The sequence below is a fragment of the Neodiprion lecontei genome, chromosome 4 (assembly GCF_021901455.1).
Source record: "Neodiprion lecontei isolate iyNeoLeco1 chromosome 4, iyNeoLeco1.1, whole genome shotgun sequence".
NCBI classification, from domain to species: Eukaryota; Metazoa; Arthropoda; class Insecta; order Hymenoptera; family Diprionidae; genus Neodiprion; species Neodiprion lecontei.
The window spans coordinates 21,459,700-21,473,602 of NC_060263.1; the positions used below are offsets into that span (position 1 = coordinate 21,459,700).

The following is a 13,903-nucleotide window of genomic DNA, read 5'->3' on the forward strand; positions in this document are numbered from 1 at the left end:
TAATCGCGCGCCGCGTCAGCGGATCATCAGGAATAAGTCTCAAAGCGCGGGACGGTCGTTTAAAGCGAGTTCGAACTCGAAGCCTTCTTCTATTTTATTCCTCCGGCGTGAAGGCGGCGCCGTCTCACCTGCTTCCACTTTCCAAGCCTCGCTCAAAACAGTCCGTCTCTCCTCGGCCGCTCTTTCTCCGTCCGACAGTGTGAACGAGGGGGTCAAGTGCCGAGGGTGGGTAATAGGATTACGCTCCCTCGACGCGAGGTGTATCGACATTCAACTGTTCCCGCCCCACGGAGGCGAAAAACACCCCCGGAAACATCCGGCACGCATGCACGGCCGCCTTTTCCCTCGATTTAAAGTCTGCGGAACGTACAGTCCGGTCAGAAATGTGAAAAAGAGAGACTTGAGTTGAGAGTGCGATACTGGAGCCAATCGAGTCGAGTCTGATGAAAACGATGAGAGATTATATCGACTCGTAAAAATCGCAGACCACTTTTGATTCAGATTGATTAGATATCGCTTGGAATCGCTTGGATATTTTTTTCACCACTTGGAAATATCTTGGAATCGGTTGGAAACCATTTATAACTCGTTAAGAACTGGTGAAAACCAATTTAAATTCATTCGAAATAAGTTTGCAATAGTTTGGAATAGTTTTCAATCAGTTTGTCATTGTTTTTAAATTATCTGCTAGAAAAAAATCATATTCGTCTATTGACATTATGAATATCAATTGGAACTAATCTCTCGGTCCATAGCTGATGTATCGGTCTTTTCTAAATAACTTATACAGAAGCATCGTTACTCTCACGTTTCATCAATCCTCTTGAATATACATACAAATCAGTAATCCCACGTCACGCGAGAAATTATCTCTCTGAACAAACAGAGATAACCAGTCAAATTCGAAGTGTATATATACCGTATAAATTGTCCTGGCAGTGAAACCTTTGAAACCTGTCTGCTATCGCGTTTTCTCTAACCAAATCGAGATGAAGGTTACATCAGGTCTTGAAAAGTGAAACCATCCAAGTATATTAAGTTGGATTTGATTGTGGGAGAAATCGGCTCGACTCGGAGCTTCTCAGGAAGCTTTGTTTCGTTATACGTTTCCCCCTGTTTCGACACTTTTTGCTGATACCGTATCAGCCCGATAGGCCCGTGCAGATCATTATCGAACTGCGTGGAAACGGAGGAATGGGAAATCGTCGGGAGAAAGGATTTCGAGAGGTAGGTGGTGGGCGGTTTCCGCTAATGGTCGGTAATGAAAACCCGGAGGCACTCGAGGCATGGACATCGCAATTAGAGCGCGACTCGCGACTGGGAATGTAATTGTTCCACCTAAATAATTCCGGTATTGCATAATCGCCAAAACGCTTTGCGCCTTGTTCTCTCTCTCCCCCCCCCCCCCCCCTCTCTCTCTCCCCCTCTCTTAGTATGTGTGCGAGAGCCGCATCCAGAGGGGGATGAAAACCTCTCGAGAGTAAGTCGTTACCCTCGGTTTTCCGAGGCCTGCAGATGTCGCCCAACGGAACCGGAAGTATTCCTTCCCCAATTCTATCTCCCAACCAAACTCACGCGGCTCTAACGATGCAGCGAATGGATTAATTATTTATACCGGTACGTGCGCCGGAGCTCTGTCAATTTCTGCAATTCGAAACGGACTGCATCACGCACGCCTCACCCCGCATTGAAACGGGTTAACCGCACTCTATCGATCCTACTTACCCCGCAATTAAAGCCGTCTCAGATTATCCTGAGCTGTCGGGCGGTTTACGGAAGCTCGAACCAATTCCGGAATCACCTATTCTTTTCCACAGATCACACAAAAATCACCTTGATTTACACCTGTCGGCTTGGGATCGGGCTGAATTCATGAATTGCAATTTCGCGAACATAATTCGACTCTGTATGATTTCGTTCAACTTTAACTTTGTCACGTTGAAGATAATTTTTCTTTCCTTTCTTCAACCGACGCAGACTTTGAGTGATTAAAAAATCGTCTCTGTGTATTTTTCTCATATAATTTGAACAGGCTGAAACAACTTTGAACGATTCTTGGATTACCCCAAAAGGACTTTGAACTGTTCACCGAATTTTTACCGGCTTCTAAAGTTCGTTTGAACAAGTTTGTTCGAGAGTTTTTATTTCTGATTACTTCAACCGAGTTCAACGAACTTCGAGTACCTGAGGTATTCGAATTTGGTTGGACTTGAAGTGACTTCAAACGATGTAACATCACATCTCTCTCGATGTAAACGGTAACAATTTTTGGAGAAATATCGACACTAAACTTGTCTTCTTCTCGTATGTTTTCAGATCCAAATCTACGGCTTCAACGCTGAGCTTTATCACAACATGAGCGAGGCGCAGCACAAAAGCCAGGGACTGGTTGCGGTTTCTCTGATGGTCCAGGTAACAACCTTAAATCATCTAAACAACTCACTTGTACTACATTTGCGAGTGACAAGTTCCGTTGACGTGATTCTCCGATTTCCGCTTCCATAATACGATCCAATTTGCTTTACAAAAACCGTAAAAGATAAAGAAATGTGGACTCGGAAACGAATTCGAGGGGTTATAGGATAAGGTCAAGCAGTCCTAATTTCATATCCACGTCATTCTCCCACAGCGGAGTGGATATGGAGGGGGGATCTGGATTTATTTGATTTTGAAGCGGTAGGAAGTCAGCCAGACAAAGCCAGCAGATTTTAACGCAATTTGCCACGAGATTACCTTATACGCGCTGAACGAGCCAGCGAGCGGCGTGAATGATTCGATAAAGTTGAGAAAAAAAAAATTATCCACCACCCCCCGGGTCTTCTTCTCTCACCATCCTTTTCGGTTTTTTATTTTATTTATTTTTTTGCAAACGTGACGCATCGCCGGAACCGGTTAGTAGAACCAGTTTAACACTTTTGGGCGGTCGTTCTGCACTTGTCTCCCGGGAATCTGGGGGCTGCAAAATACCAACAACCCTCGGGAACAGCGAAAGCTGCGGGACGCCGGTCTCCTCAGGGTTTAATCAGCTCCTAGGCACGTCTAAATTGACAATTACGTCAGCAGTTAACGCCGAGCCGGCTCTCTTCGCTCTTGCTTTGCATCATCTTAAGCCACCCTTCTCTACGCTGTCGAAATCCCTCCACACATATCGCGTGGTTGACAAGCGAAAGGAAAGAAAATTATTAAAAAACGAGCTTATCAAACTTTTCTTTTTGATCTAATTTTTATTAGAAACAAAAAAAATTTCTTCATCACTCCGGACTTTTCGCGATTCTTCGACTTTCTCCGACAATCCTCCCCCCCCCCCCCCCCCCACCCTTCACGGGAGAAAAAAAAAAATTATCACTTAATTATAACTTTGAAAATATGCCAAGCTGGGCGCGAGAAAAAACGTGGAAAATTTATATCGGATTTGTTAGTCTTACCTAATCTTGGAGACGGCGCGGCCTGCGCGAGGTTATTGGCTATGATATAATGAAGATCACGGTGGCATGTAGCCTTTACATACCTGCAGGGGGTGGAAGAGAAGAACGAGACTTACAAGTTGGCGTAATCAAGCCCCGGAGCCTCGGCGGAGGCTCGAGAATCGCTGGAGGATTTAAGTTTGATGACAGATCACCTTCATCCCCGTTTATTATATCGCTGTCCCCGCCGTGCCACGGGGATTAAATTAAGGAAGAGAGATTATATATTTGAATAATATTTGTAATACGCTGATACAACGCTATCATCGTGTGTTTAAAACCTTCGGCCCAGGAGTGCGTCATTTTTTCAAGTCTTATGAATAATGCGTTTCTCGCTCAGGTATTGTTTGAGTTATTACGTCGTGCGATTTTCACGCCGAAAATAAAAGGAAAAATACAGGAGAAAATGTGCCGACTGCGAACCGCGAACGAATGCGAAATCTTAAACATTTTGAATATCATTACATCGTGTATAATACAACATTTTATATATTCAGGTATGTATAGGGAAGGGGCAGGCAAAATGTACAACCCTGAAAATTTTTCATATATTTTCAAAATTTAGAAAAGGTTTCTTTACCAATATTTCAACTAAGGAACGCTTGGCATTTTCAAATCTGGTAATTCAAATCAGTAATTAGCGCTTCAATTCCTGGAGGGGGATGAAAGATTTCAAGATTTTACGACAGAGATAATTTCATGTTCAAGGTTGTCGAAAAAAAAAAAAAACTCGAGCGGTAAAAAATTGAAAAAAAACGACGAATAATTCAGGATTCATACAAACAATTCGGCGAAATCGTTTACACAGGCGTAATTATTTTATCTGCCAGATTAGATATTCTGAAATTTTCATTGTCACAGATTCGATTCTGATTCAGACCGTTCGATTCTTTCCAACCCCTCGACTGTCGACGTTTTTCTCAGTCGGGGGAAAGAAATGAAACGAATGATAAGATTTACAACGAAAAAAAACCAGCCAGAAAAAAAAAAAAAAAAAAAAACAATAAAAAAAAAGCAAAAAATAAAAAATCGAGAACGGGGCGAAAAAATTATCGGTTTCTCACAGGCGGCGACGGTGACTGTCAAGGTGGTAAGCGACTGCTAATCCGCACAGTCGTTCCCAAGAGTCGGTTTCTTGAGGGGTGGATGTCGGCGGAAAAGCGGGACGGGTGGGGGGGGGGGGAGGGGTGTGGAGTAGGAGTCCTTAATATTCATAAGACGAACTCGACGGGCTTTCGGAGCAGGGGTTGCGTCGCCGAAAAGCTCCTTGCGTGAGGGCCGCGAACGCGTTTTCAGGTGCGGTCGGAGTGACGGCTGGAAAGTCGGGGGTGAAAGGGGGAAAGTTGGAGAAGGACGGGGGGGAGGGGGGGGCGTGTTTAAGTGTTTTGGGAGAATCCCAAAGCTCGGTTATATTAACAGCGAGGGTTTCAGGGGTTGGGAATCGGGGGGAGAGAGAGAGAGAGAGAGACGCTCTCTCATCGCTCTGTCACTTTGCGCGGCACGACAACGGCAACCACCTTCGCCTCCCATGCGGCCCATAATCTGTCTGAATTACCCGCACCGCGTGGCTCGCAGAAAAAGAAAAAAAAAAAGGAAAAAAAAAAAACGAAATTTCAACATGCCCAGTCGGTAACGAACATTCCTCTCGTACCCCTGAAGTTACCGAATCATTGAGTTTAACCGAGCACAAAATATTTCTCTGCATTCCATGCTTTGCCATCAAAATTAATGCCTACGGGGGGATTCCATACCAATTCGACCTGGGCCTGATCCTCCACCTCTCAGATCTGATCCGCGATTTTTTTGAATCATTCTTCTGTCTCGAAATAGCGGTTAAAAATTTTTTCAGATTTTTTTAATTACATTTCAGCGCGTCATGAATTCTTAAGTTTTTTTTTTCTTTTTGTAACATCTCTATGATCTTGATCGGAAAATTTAGAAAAAATTAGAAAAAATTCTGTGTTGGAAATACAATTTTTTTAACCAAAATTCATAATGTCTGAAAGTCTGAAATCTGAAAAAAGTTTCAAAAATTTTCTTCTATCGTTAGAAATATCAAGCAGCAGTCCACGGTGTATTGATAACCGCTTCTACTTTTGAAAAATTTTCTTTCAAAAAAAAAACTTAAAAGAACAGGCTGAAGCAAAAGCGCAGACAATATGAAATTGAGTTCAACATTCCCTGTATCTGATACAGAATTTTTGAGAATTTTTTCAGATTGTTCCGTCACGGCCATCGAGGTGTAAAAAAAAAAAGTTCGAAAATTTATTACGTGCTCAGATTCGGCCTAATAAATTTGAAATTAATCCTAATCGCTATTTAGAGTCAAAAGAATGATACAAATAAACATAAATCTAAGAGGTCAAGGGTCAGATCCAGATCGGATTGGTATGGAATGCCCCATTACAGATAAAACATGCAACTTTCATAGCGATTTTTTTTTCTTCATCTCTCCTCATCGAACACTCAAAAATACAAAAGTTGCTTTAGTTTTAGTTTCATACTTGTGACGTCATTGCTCCGTAGTCTTAAACCACACAGGAAATAACTTTAGAAATTACCGGGAGATTCTTTTAATCCAAAAACAGTTGCCAATCAAAGTTGCACGTCTTCTTCCGGATTATTCAATAAGAAAAAAAAAAAAAGAAAAAAAATAGGAAAGGTGAAAAATTATCCGGTTACACCGCACATCTCGTGAGGGGTCATTTTTTTAAAAAATCTTTGATTAATCCCACGATTCTCGTTTAATCTGTTGCAGTTGGGCGACACTCCGAATCCAGAATTAAGGATCCTGACCAGCACATTCAACAAGGTTCTGTACAAAGGTGAGTGAGAAACTGAAGCATGCAAGCTTTATGCGGAGAGAAAGCTCGAGGAGAAGGAGAAAGAATAAATAAGTAAGTGTCTAAAAAAAAAAGAAAGAAAAAAAAGAAATAAGTAACAAAGTAAGGAATGGTGAGATGAAAGGCGCCAGGAAGAGTTTCAATTGGCAAAACCGGCACCGGACGAACTTCTTCGGGTTAAATTCTCGAGCGGAGCAAGAGAAGAGAAATAAGAGCCGAGTGGCCAGGAGGAGGAGGAGGCGTGGAGGTGGAGGAGGAAGGGAGGCGTGTATCTCGGTTCGCTGCAACCGGGGCGAAAGGGGTATGAAAGCATGGGGTGCAATTAGCGGGCATCAAAACCGGGGGATTACGCAAGACGATGAATGCCACTCTCACACGCGACATAACCCCGCCTCCGGGCCGTTATCTAACCGTGACTCGGCGTCTCGAGCCTTCGGGATAACCTACCTAAGGAACACCTGATGCAGGGATAATAGGACCGTGAACTCGGGGATGAAAGAAGGCCGAAACACACTCACCGAGTTGAGAAAAAGAGAAATGAATATACGTGCCCAACACTATCCGCTGAGATTTTCTTCGCATCTGTGTTTTGTTTTGTTTTTTTTTAATATCATCGCGCTTCGTCTTCTTCATCTTTTTCAAGCATATCGCTTGAATACGGATAAGAAATTTTTTAATTACGAATTATAGTTGCGCGAGTTCTTCTTCTTCTTGTTTTTTTTTTCCCTCCCTGTTTTACAATGTATACCTTTTAGGCTTCCCCCCCTGTCCGCAAAAGATACTTTGAAAAAGTTTTTGAGAATCCGCGAGACGATTGTCACGGCAAACAATCGTACGATTCGTCATTAACCTTGAGAACAAGTATTATTTTTTGCATGCTAAGCAAAAGTTTCCTATTCTCTTTTTCTTTTTTTTTTTTCCCCCCCGCTCCTTCCGTTATTCTTCTCTTTATCCACGAGACAAGATAGTTTTTATTTTTTTGTTTTTCTTTTCTTTCTTTTTTTTCTTTCTTTTCGTTTTCTCTCTTAAATTCAAACACGCCACGACGAGACACTTTGAGATATTATTATAAGTAAAACGGGGGTTGCGTTTGCGGGTTCATTAATCACCCCTCGACGTGCATTCGCCCGTATTTTTTCACCGTCTTTTACCCATATCCTGGGCGCGCCTCAGCATCCCCGGATTTTCTTTTCGCCCTTTATGCTCGCTCGCGCGTGTGCGTCTGTGGGTGTGTGTCTGTTTGTATATCGTACACAAGGCGGCGAAAGGTCGGTTGATATTTTTCTGTCTCGCCTCCTCCGCGTTATTATTTGTCATTTCACGGACCGGCGTCTCCGGAAATGTCCGCCGTTACATATTACATATATCGTATACATATATATGTGTGTGTGTGTACGAAGCTTGCAAGGGGAAATCGGTACAACCCACGTGTCGATATATAAGAGCATCGGAGATTGTGTATTTTTTTTTCATTTCACGTTACCTTCTCGTCCGCCCGAAATTAGAAGCAAAGGATGAGGAAAGGGGGGAAGGGGGAGGGAGGCAGAAACAGGGAGGAAAACGCTTTACCCCCATTATGCAACGGACTCCCGGTGCTTTCTGCAACTCTTACCCGGCCTGGATGGGAAAACCACCCTCTTCTTTGACGTTTCTTCGTCCTCTTCGTTCTTCATACCTTGCGACAGAAGCACGAGCTTCTCTTCTTGTTCATCTTCTTCGTCTTCGCGCAGCCAGCTCCAACGGATGACGGGCCGACATTCTCGTTCTTTACAATGTCAACCAGTCTCAATAATAAAAGAAACGCCGCGGTGATGTATACCCTGTGCATCGTGGCATCGTGGACGAGATATAATGCGCGAAAAAAGCAGCGACGAGGAAAGGATGCTACGAGGAACACACTACGCATTCCACGGCTAGCTTGTGTGTATGGGGAGAAAGATATCTCAGCTGAGAAGAGAGAGAGAGAGAGAGAGAGAGAGAGAGAGAGAGAGAGAGAGAGAGAGAGAATTCGAGAGCAAAGCCTTAGTCGTCCTCTGATGCCGCTCGCTGCCTAAGTGGTACCGAAAACAAGTTGTGAAAAATTGCTCTTCTTCACTCCACATCCTCTCTCTCTCTCTCTCTCTCTCTCTCTCTCTCTCTCTCTCTCTCTCTCTCTCTCTTCCCCTCTTTCTCGGTGGCAGGACTTGCCAAGGAGAGGAGAACTTGAATAATGGTTTTTTCATTCGCCGGCGCGTTACGCGCGCCTTGCCTATTTCCTTTTTCGAATTCTCTACCTGCTTCTTTTTTTATTCGTTCCGCGTGTGTTGTTTTCTTTTTTTTTTCTTCTTCTTCTTCTTCTTCTTCTCAGAACCCATGGCGTGGAAGAAGAGGGTGAAAAAAAAATTTTCGAAGCAAACAAAAACACATTTCTCCCATACTATTAGGTTTTGTACTGTTTTTCACGTTCGCGGTGTTAATAACGTTGAGAATAAATTAAAGAGCAGATTAGATTCGATCATTTACTATTTCTCGTTTTGGGATTTTTATTTTCAACCTGCAACGATACCGATTATGGATAACATGTAAAAGAAGCCTTAAAAAATATGTAACAAAAAGTTTAATCAGAAAGCTTCGTTTTATATCGAGACCATGGGTGAGAACAAAGCTTTTACAATCTTTGAAAAAGAACAAAAAACAGATCAAAGTAGAATTCATAACAACGTCAAGGAACTAAAACTGGTGACCATATAAAAATGAAGCTTGTAAGAAATCCGAACGTCTCGAGGAAAACCTGACGACGGAACTTGACTTTGGAAGAACAGATGAAAAATGACTAATTTCGTAGGTATTACAGTTACACTGAAATCATCAAGTGTGAATCATTCGGATTAATAGCGGCACGTTGAATTCGAGAACCATCGTTGGGAGTAAGGTTGTTGAAGGGAAATCCCTTCGCAGGTCGACGAGAATCCCACGATATCCGTTCTCCATCATCCCCCGAAAGATCTGCAGCGGGGCGAGCTAATAAATTACGTTAACATTGTTGTCTGTGTATATATACGAGAAGCATGGCAACTAGCTAAGCTCGTATCGCCGCGATACATAATCTCGTGGAAGCTGGCGCCAGGGGCTCGGCAGGGCTTCGAGAACTTTGAGATGCCATCGGCGCAAAGGGGCGGAGGAGGGAGAAGAACGAGGAGGGGGAGGAGGACGGGTTTGAATACACGCCGAGAAGAGCTATTACATTAATTCGCATCTCTCCGGGCAACGATGACAATGGGACACTTAGATTCCTGATGTCATTCCGTCCCCCCGCCCTTCGGAGGAACGGAGCACCCTGCATTGTCTTTTGATTTATGTTCGCTGCCCGCTGCCGTGTTAACAACCTATTGATTGAAACACACGCGGCACACCGACTCCCGTCCCTCTTCACACCCCCCTCATTGTCTACACCACCAAGATGCTCCCCAAGGTTTACGAAAGGATTCAAAAACTCACCAATTTCAACCGGGTGGTCAGCACTTGGCACCTTTTTTTGTTCGCTCTTGATTCGAAGACTCGATTATTAAATTTCTAAATGATTTGTCGAGGTTTTAAGATTTTGAAGAATCTAAATGACTTTGTTCGATATTACGAAATGGCATTCGTCATTTTGTGGGATTTAATGTAATTACAGAATTTTCAAATATTTCGTTGACTCTAGACGATTTAGCGGTATCTCAAAATGTTTAGTAAAAATTCAAATATTTCGAAGAATTGCAATGAAATTTAACGATTTTTTAGCATTTCATGAATGGTGCACACCAGATTTCACTGGTAGATTATTTTTTAACACTAAAATCAATCAAGCACAGTTCAAAATCGACTTAGTTATTTCATTTTACTTACGTATCGTAATATCATGGAAGCAAATATTTCACAGGTCATTTGAAATCGCGGTAGTAAATGATGAAAATTATTTATGGGAATGCAATGTATCCTTGGATGATCGAGAAATGATCATAAGATCCTGTTGTCTCAAGCAAACCTCAGTCCGACGAAAAAAAAATTCATCACATAAATTTCATGAAAAATTGTATCTGTGATAAAATCCATAGAATCGAACATAGAAAAATAAAATGAAAAGTTAATGCTTGTAAAGTCGACGGACTTGGACGGTGGAAAAATTGGCACTCGATCAGTTTCTTTCATACTTGCGTCTCTTCAGTCTTGAATCGATTGATATTGTTAAATCATAATTACCGGTTCTTCTCAAAGTCCTCGTCTCGTTAATTTTTAGGCGACAAGGCGCAGGTCAGGCACTTGTCGGTGAAGGAATTGCTGCCGAAAACGAACGGCTATATGACGTACGAAGGAAGCACAACGCATCCCGGATGTTGGGAAACCACGGTCTGGCTAATTCTCAACAAGCCGATATACATAACGGCGCAGGAGGTGAGAAAATAGCGGAATAAACCGAAAAACGGGCGCAATAGCATTACTCTTTTTCAACCCGTCATACGTTTCTCCCAATCTCTCTCTCTCTCTCTTTCGTTTCAAAATCACGTTTTCGTTTATTCGTTTATTATTTCTCCGCATTCATTTTTTTTGCAGAGAATAATAAAATTGAGGATGAAATAAAAAAAAGGAAACTAAGGGAAAGATTACATGTGAATAAGTAAGAACGAAAGGAGCGATTTTCCGGGGTGCATCCTCTTTATTTTTGATCATTTCGTTTTGTCTTCCCCTACCGGGTCCGTCCGACTCCTTTTATCAGTAGCGGCAGGATATTCGGTTCCCGCTCCCTCCGTCAAACATTTGAATAAATAATGACCTGATTCGTTATTCCTTGCATCTTTCTCAACTCTGAAAGCTCTACGTGCTGAGGAAGCTCATGCAAGGACCCGACGGCACCCCGAAAGCTCCCCTGGGGAACAACGCGAGGCCTTTGCAGGGACTCCACCATCGCACCATCAGGACGAACATCGACTTTCGCAGGGTGAGCTCGGTTTCTAACGGTATAATAATAATTCGCCGATATACCGGTAATCACTTTTCGCAATTTAATACCGACGACCGTTTCATCCGTCTCTCTTTTCTCACTTTCTCTGCACAGCAGCGCCCGGACGCAAAATGCCCGTCGATGGCCAAGGACATGCATTACACAGGTAACGATACCGTGGGCTCCGTTAAAGAACCCCGTAGAAACCCACAAGTGAAATCGGGGCGGGTAATTTTTATGAGTGTTTTAAAATAAGACGAATTTTTCTTTCCAGCTAACAAGTGGCAGGACGATGGATCCTTATCGCACAACGTCGTGTAACGACAGTAATTTTATATACGTATAGATATACTACGATATCGTAACGATGATTATAATAACGATTATCCGATAATCCGATAATGATGGTGTTGACTGCAATTTGTGACGCGCGATGGTGCGTAATGCGTGTACATTGTACGTTATATGCAAATATCGCGCTATTTCTTTTTTTTCTCTCTTATTACATGATTTCTTTATTCTTATCTTAATTTCATTATTTCCATTCTTTCCTTCGCATTTCTTTCTGTGAAAAACTTCTATTTCTCACGGATCGTGACGATGGTACAAAACTGTCTTTAGGGAAAAAGGAAGGTCGCGAGAGATGGAAAAAGAAAAGAAAAACGTGAACGACAGAGACAACAAACGGAGAGACACGATAAGATAATCGGGCCTTCGCGTACACTGCAAGTTAAAACTGATTACTATATACAAAAGTATAATTTATTGTTTATACGGTAATATGTAGATATATAATATATACTTATATACACATATTATACTGGTATATAATATGAAAGAGGCATGAAAAGTGGGCGTAGGGGGAATGGTACGTAAATGACAAATTTTTTCGACACACAATAATACCTAGTAATAATAACAATAATAATAATAATGATAATAATAATATTAATAATAGTAATAATAGTAATAACGATAAATTAACTAACAATCGAGAGAGAGCTTTACATGTTCGGCGATGGGAGAGCGAATGAATGATGAAAAATATGTTAGCATTATTCTCGTAATTTGCGCAGGATATTTCGTTGATCTATTTTCATGTCGAATTTTTTCCAAACAAGTGACTTATGCGTAATTACGTGCAGCCGTAAACTAATGTTCTTATTTGTGCGACTTTATTTCGCTTGTCCATTTCTTAGACCGTCAATTGATACTTTCGGCTCTTTTTTTCTTCGTCAATTTCGCATCGTTCTTCGATCGTGTCGTGTATAATAGTTATACGTAAAACATACGACAACAATACATATTGTAATAAATTCGATAATGATGATGATGATGATGATACAGACACACACACAGACACGCGTATAAATATAGGGTATATAAATAAACATATGCAAATATATTATATTATATACATAAAGTATGATTACCAATGACGTGTTTTCTGTCAATTACTTTTGTAGCCAAAAAAACAAGGAAGACAAAAAAATAAAAATATTGGACTAGCGAAAATGCGATGGAAAAAATTGAAAAATTAACAATTTACGTAATGTACGTATATAAAAAAGGAAAATACGTATATCGACGCCTCGCGAGGAGGACGCATGTATAATTTTATCTAAGCATATAGGTATAATTATAAAAACGAAGATAGAGATTCGGATCAGCAAACTAAAGCTGTGTATCAAAGAATGCGGGAGAAATTTATCATCAACGATGTAATAATATAGTGATAATGCGGAGGAAGCTCGGGTGAAACGGGGGCTCCGGCATAGTTACACTGTATGCATACCATATAATATTATAAGCGTCGAGGATTAAAATGCTTTTGTAAATACGTACGCGCTTGGGTGTATGCATGATATATGTATGGGTTTAGTACACTTGTATATTGCCCACGCGGGTATGTGGCGTAACGGAAGATTTGTATAGAGAAAATTGTATAAAATGAAACTCTAATATGGAATTGGGAAGAGGGATGCCTTCGCGGAAAAGATCCTCGACTCGGGTGTCAATTCGGACCCTAAACTTTTTTCTTATGGGAATTTAGCGTTATCTATAAGTTGGGGGGGTACGAATTTACCACCAAGTGGCAAGTTTTTTCCGTGAGGGTGCGAAAAATGCCGAAGTAGAAGGAGAAGCGGAAAGAGAAAAACAAAAAGACAAGGTGGACTACGCGAAACCATCGATAATAACGAAGAAAAAACAATTGTGAACGAATAAGATTTAACGAACGACAATTACGATGATGATAATAAACGTAATGTTATATTGTAACCAACTTCGCCAATGCGCGGCGCGTTTTATTCAACTTATTCAATCCCTAAACCCATTATTATTTTTGAAAACGGAATGAGCCCTGATCTCGGAAAAAAAAAATAAATAGATGAAGAGTCTAATTTTATCTTTGAATTAAAAAACTGTACGGTATAAATAAGGCTTTTGTAATATTAACTTATTCACTTTCTTACGTGGTTAAATTCAACTCAATTGTAAACCTGATCCTCTTTCTGATTGATGCGAAAAATCCGACGACGGTGCCTAGGGGGTTGGAAATATCGAGTCTTCATGTTCCGCGGCTGCATCATCGGGTGCTCAAGTTTATTCAACGACGCACGAGACGAGTATGGTAA

General features: G+C 41.5%; 1 protein-coding gene across 8 annotated transcripts in view; it reads left to right on the forward strand.

Annotated features, from left to right (window-relative positions):
• LOC107226539 (carbonic anhydrase-related protein 10) overlaps nt 1–13,428 on the forward strand; it is a 93,193-nt gene extending 79,765 nt beyond the window's left edge. For 5 of the 8 annotated variants that reach the window (XM_046739126.1, XM_046739127.1, XM_046739124.1 and 2 more), the window contains 6 exons: nt 2,317–2,412; nt 6,223–6,289; nt 10,566–10,720; nt 11,139–11,264; nt 11,382–11,433; nt 11,524–13,428. In XM_046739126.1, coding sequence (XP_046595082.1) covers nt 2,317–2,412; nt 6,223–6,289; nt 10,566–10,720; nt 11,139–11,264; nt 11,382–11,433; nt 11,524–11,588 — 561 coding nt within the window. In that variant the 3' untranslated portion in view covers nt 11,589–13,428. The remainder of the gene's footprint in view (nt 1–2,316; nt 2,413–6,222; nt 6,290–10,565; nt 10,721–11,138; nt 11,265–11,381; nt 11,434–11,523) is intronic. The other 3 variants (XM_046739129.1, XM_046739128.1, XM_046739130.1) reach the window with 3 other exon arrangements.
• The last annotated feature ends 475 nt before the right edge of the window (nt 13,429–13,903 follow it).